Genomic DNA, 5,766 nt, shown 5'->3' with positions numbered 1-5,766 from the left:
AGCGTAGGGGTGGCTTTGAACTCACTTTGTAGCCTAGGCTGGCCTCAGACTCACAGCAGTCCTCCTGCCGCAGCCTCCTGCGTGCTAGGAACACAGGTGTGCTGCGCCACGCCCGGCTTCGACAGACTCTCATGCCAAGTGTTGTTCCTCAGATGCTCCTAAAATCAGTATCTTTGGCTCCCTAAATCATCTCTATTACAGCAATTAAACTCAATGTAACTAAGGGAGAGAGTGGGGTATAGAGTGTTGCTGATGTCCAGCGATCTTTTTTATAGGGATAAATATATTGAAAAACCTAAGGAGGCTTCCAGGTTGATGACGTCGTTTATGTTATCCTTATTATCTGCTCTTCCACATTCTCCTGTCTCTAAACTTTCATAATAGCTTAATCACATATTCAATTTTAATCTCACAATTATGAAATTTGCAACACTTAACTGGGAAGGAGTCTTTCAAAAAATAGAAGATTTTACATTTTTATTGTATATTTATAAAATGTGCTTTTATAAAAAGAACTTAGTAGCTTATGGTGAAGGATATTCATTAAAATAAAACAATCTCTCTCAGCTTATAAAACTAAGAGTTCCTAACAGTGTAGGATATACAAAAAGTAGTATCACTTATCTGGCCTCCAAGTCCTAGAGAAACTCTAATATTGAAAACAGCTTTTGATCCTAGTAAAAATAATGACATCTTAAACTAAGTTGTAGGAGCTGAAGGGGTGGCAGAGAGGTGGGGCAAGGCACTCTGACCTTAATGGTAGCCGTGGGCAGGAGGGACCTGATTGCTCCAGGGAATCATATACTTTAAATGGGTGAGTTTTTTTGGTTTTTTTTAAATGGGTGAGTTTTGAGTTACAGCTCAGTAAAACCCCTATGTTAGAAAAAAAAAAATTCAACTGTCAAATTCTGTTTTCATAGATGATAATATTAATATCAAGACAAAGGTTATTAAATAACCCTATAAGTAGTATCATTCTCTAAAATATGAAATACAACACAATCCCACGTAGTAAATATGTAGCTTTCAGAGACATTAGAATACACACATGGTGGGGCCGGGCAGATAGCTCAGTAGAATAAGCGCTTGCCTGGCAAGCACAAGGCGCCAAAAAAAAATAAAATAAAATTTTAAAAAAGAGAAAAGCCGAGAATACACACATGGTCACATCGCTAATGTATGGCAGCACCAGTGGTAGTCCTGGGGTTACCTCTCTCATTTGTGCTTAATAAAGAAAAAAGATCTATGTAAACTTCCTTTCAGCACAATATGTTTCTGGGATATTAGACCACAGAAAACTCTAACGCCCGCACCGACAGAGAAAAAGAAAGAAGAAAGTATTGAAATTCCTTTCGACATACCATCTACATTTCTGCACCTGGATCTCTCCTGGAAACCTCTCACTAGGGTAAGTAACAGGGATCAGCCCCATCCTACATATTTAGCCGGCACAACTACACACTTAGCATGCGTACACATACAACTGCATACCATCTAAAGCTACATTAAGACAGCACTTTACTGATCGTTCATGTATTTATTCAACCAATAAGCCCCTGGGCTGAGGATTATTTTGATACCTGCCCAGACCAAACCAGAAATGAAAATAATTGTCAATTTGAGATTGAGATCTCAGGTACAAGCGAGCCACAAGTGTTACTGCTGTAATTACTCAGTTGATCTCAGATGCTTGAACTTCACTAAGTGCTTGGGGTAGCCCAGAAAAGCTGGCCCTACCCCCTCACCCGCCACTGTAGTCAAAAGTCTGTATATTTTGTGTATCAGTAGTAGGAGGCCTCTGACCAAACAGAACTGACAAGTCACTGAATTGTAGTTATTTATATTGATCTTGTCATGGAGCTTGAAAAAAAGCAGTTTACCTTGAGAACACTCTGGCTAAGGATATGCAAAGTGAGAGTGTACTTTTTCTTGAGAATATCTCATTTTAATTCCAAACTTAACTTCTTTTTATTTTTAAGTATCACCAGAACTGTATTATTAAATATTGTATTTGCTTCCAGTGAAAGCAGAGCATGGAGTGATGAAAATAGAAGATGTGATCAAAACATATGGCTAACGTTTAAATTTTTTAAAAAATTATTACAACAAAAATTGCATTGCAGGGCTGGTGAGGTAGCTCAGTGGTCTAAAGTGCCTGCTTAGGCAAGCCTAGGTAAGTGCAGGGATTGCGGTTCAATCCCAGGCACCACATGCCGCACAAGTCCCGCCCCCAGGGTGGGCTGAGTTGGCCACAAAAAATAAACAAAATATGCCTTGTATTAATCCCCCTCTAAGTCCTCCCTTTGCTTCAAACACACATTTCCCATTACTGCCACTTTCTGAAGCAGTTCTTCTAGAAGTTCTCTTTGATGGATGCTGTTAGCTACACCATTGCAGCTGCCGTAATGTCCTGAATCAATTCAAAATGTTCAAGTTTCATGGTCCCTTTGACTTTGGGGACAAGCCAGACTTTGCATAGTGTCATTGGTGAATAAGGCAAAAATAAATCAAGGAGGATTTTTCCTTCAGGATAAGGACACAGCGTAAGAGTATATTGCCCTTCAATTTCAGGCTCTGTCTTTCTTTTGTGTTCTCCCACAAGATAAAGCTGTCTAAGGGCGAAACAACTTTAGACCACTGCCCAACCAAGATAAGCCTGAGTGAAGACCAGCTTCTGTCCAAAACATCAGGTGAGCAACTGTCTTTAGCTGTTTAAGAAGGCATTTAAGGGACTGGGGAGATAGCTCAGTAGAATAAGTGTTTGCTGGCAAGCACAAAGTCCTGAGTTCAATCCCTGGTACCACCAAAAAAAAAAAAAAAAAAAAGGCATTTAACAACTTGAATATGCACATCTGTTTGTTCTACGATGACTTACTTTCTAGAGTAGTCTAATTCATAAAAAGCATATGTAAAAATCAAACCATCAGTGTTGGAACTTTATAATGGACATGATGGTTGTAGCCAGTACATTATAGCTACCTATAGACACAGAAGATTTCATAGAATTCAGTTCTTATCTCTAAAGGCAATCACTGTGTTCTGGTTTCTTGTCTCCTTTCAAGACTTTTATGGTCTTTTATGTCTCCTCCAAGTGCACCCAGGTATCCAGACTTGTCGCAGCATCTGGGCTTGTTAGCGAGAATGCACTCACTAGTTTCTTTTTTATTTATTTATTTGTGTGTGTGTGTGTGGCCAGCTCAGCCCACCAGGGGGCGGGGCTGGCTGGCATGTGGTGCTGGGGGATTGAACCGCGGTCCCTTTGCTTTGCTAAGCTTAGACCACTGATCCAATACTGCTTCTCCCCTGCCTGGGATCCCAAGTCCGCCGAGCTGCTACACCTTCCCTCGCCAGCCCTGATCACTTCGTGCCCGGTACTCTGTCGCCATCTTGTGGCCAGGAGCTACTCACCTTTCGCAGGCCTACAACATCACCTAAGTACTGTAATAGTGAAAAAGGACTTGCTTAAGGACTGTTTAAGTTTTGGAACTTCTCTTTTGGAATAGCCTTCCGAGGCCGCCATGTATGTCTTCTAAGCAACGTGGCATGGTGCTTGGGTGTAGAGTCTGGCTTAATGTCCGGGTTTAATTCCCAGCACCACAATTTGTTATTTAACCAGAATCTATTAGGTTACCTCTCTTTGACTTAACTTATCTTTTGACCTGCTTGAAAATAAAAGTATAGGGCTGAGGAGAGAGCTCGGTGATCTAAATGCCTGCCTGGCAAGTGTAAGGACCTGGGTTCCATGCTGTGCCTGCCCCAGAAAACAAAAAATGGGAAGGGACTGGTTCCTTTTGTTTTTTATACCGGGGATTGAACTCAGGACCTTGAGCTTGCCAAGCAGGTGATTGTGCCGCTGAGCTATCTCCTCAGCCTGAAAGGGGCTGTTTTTGCACACTTGACATAGCTGCTGTTATCTAGGAGAGGGGGACAGTCTTTTGCACTGAGGAGTTGAAGAATGGAAAAGACCTGACCCTTGGCGGCTGGGGAGAAAGCTCAACAGTCTAAGCACCTGCCTGGCAAGCGCAAGAACCCAGTTTGGATCCCTGGAACTGCACGCGGTGCCAGCCCCGCACTGAGCCAGCCACTGAGACTGGGCAAGGTGGTACACGCCTGTAAGCCCAGCACTGGGGAGCCTGAAAACAGGAGGATCACCAGAGTCCAAGCTGTGTAGCGAGACCCTGTACCAAATAAATAAATAAAAGATTTTTTTAAATAATAATATAAACAGTAATTGATAAAGGTCACTATCTGATAGGATATTTTTAAGATAAATCAAGTTAACATACATAAAGCTATAATCACAGTGCATAATTAACTCACAATAACTGTTAGCCACTGTATTTGAGGCCCTGTGCAAGTCACCTGATTTCTCTAGTCTCTGCTTACTCAACCTTGGAGGAGAATTAATGCACAATGACCTGGGTAGTTACTGTAAGCCTGAATGAAATGGTTCATGTGCAGCTCAGTGTGGTGCCTGGTTTGCAATAAGCATTTCACAAACATCAGCTGCTCACATTATGACCCCACCAGTGAAAAGTCAGGATCTATGAAGATATTCGACTTTAAGAAACATCCAGAGTACGTCCACTCAAGCTTGAGTAATTGTAGCTGACGATACTCTTCTCTGGCCTTGTCCTCTTTGACTAGAACACCACTTCTTTGGAACTCTCACTTCCATTTGCATTTGTGGTTTTCCTGTCCTCTTACTCCTCCTGTTTCCCTTCCTCTGGCTCCTTTCCTAGCTGCCCTCTAATCACGAAGTAACGCCAACTGTAGCTTCGCTGCGCATCTCCTCCCTACATGCGTCCCTCTGGGTGGCGTGGTCCACCCGCACGGCTCCACCTTTCACTTGCTAAGAATTCTTCACCCCACCTTTACTGCCTCTGAGGTTTGAGCACCATCTAGCCTTTCAAAGTTAATGTATGCAGACTGGAATTCATAACTTGATTCATCGTTGCCTTTGCCCTTGTGACCCACTCCAGTCTTTCATTCAGAATGCTTGGATCTTCCTTTAGAAGCTATCTCACAGGTGTCTCTGGGTCATCTTCACCTGTAGTGACTCCATGAACTGGAGTCACTACAGGTGGTCCCCCTTATTAGGCCAGAGTCCTCCAAACGTTTTGATTTTGCATTTCATCAGTAAATATTTTTAGTACAAATTTCCAATATATATACATTTACATTTGCAATTTATGTACTTGTTTGCCCTACTAATATATTTATGCACATTGTTTTTAAAAAGTTTAGAATCTGAAATATTTTGAGGGTTTTTTTAATATTAACAGGATACAACCTTCCTCTTTGCCTTTGCTAAATGTGTTATAGCCTCTTAATAATATGATTGTGCCTAGCTATTTATTGAAATGTTGGCTTACACTTTAGAATATAGCTATTTAAAATTCTTACAGGGCATGACAATACACACCCATGATCCCAACACTCAGGAGGCTGAGACAGGTGGATTTCTGTGAGCTCACGGGTAGGCTGGGCTTCCTCATAAGTTCAAAGACAAGCTTGAACTACATAGCAAGACCCTGTCTCAATAAAATAAAATAAGGTAAAATCGGGGCCAAGGAAACAGCTCAGTAGAATAAGCACTTGCCTGGCAAGCGCAAGGGCCTGAGTTCAATCCCTGGTTATACACACACACACACACACAAAAGATAAAATAAATGTTCTTTAAATAGTTATGTGTTTGTTTTGTTTTGGTACTTGTTTTATGCCTTAACTAAGTAGAAAAAAGAAATTCTCAAAGCATGTAGATCC

At 41.6% G+C, this 5,766-nt stretch overlaps 1 protein-coding gene across 1 annotated transcript in view; it reads left to right on the top strand.

Annotated features, from left to right (window-relative positions):
• Positions 1-5,766, top strand: part of Wdr63 (WD repeat domain 63) — a 65,014-nt gene that overhangs the window by 40,323 nt on the left and 18,925 nt on the right. The window contains exons 12-13 of the mRNA XM_023699054.1: positions 1,235-1,408; positions 2,603-2,690. Of these exons, the coding sequence (XP_023554822.1) occupies positions 1,235-1,408; positions 2,603-2,690 (262 nt within the window). The remainder of the gene's footprint in view (positions 1-1,234; positions 1,409-2,602; positions 2,691-5,766) is intronic.

The sequence above is a fragment of the Octodon degus genome, unplaced genomic scaffold (assembly GCF_000260255.1).
Source record: "Octodon degus isolate 3935 unplaced genomic scaffold, OctDeg1.0 scaffold00109, whole genome shotgun sequence".
NCBI classification, from domain to species: Eukaryota; Metazoa; Chordata; class Mammalia; order Rodentia; family Octodontidae; genus Octodon; species Octodon degus.
Note: the sequence above shows the minus strand (reverse complement) of the source record. Positions and strands in the feature narration are given on the sequence as shown.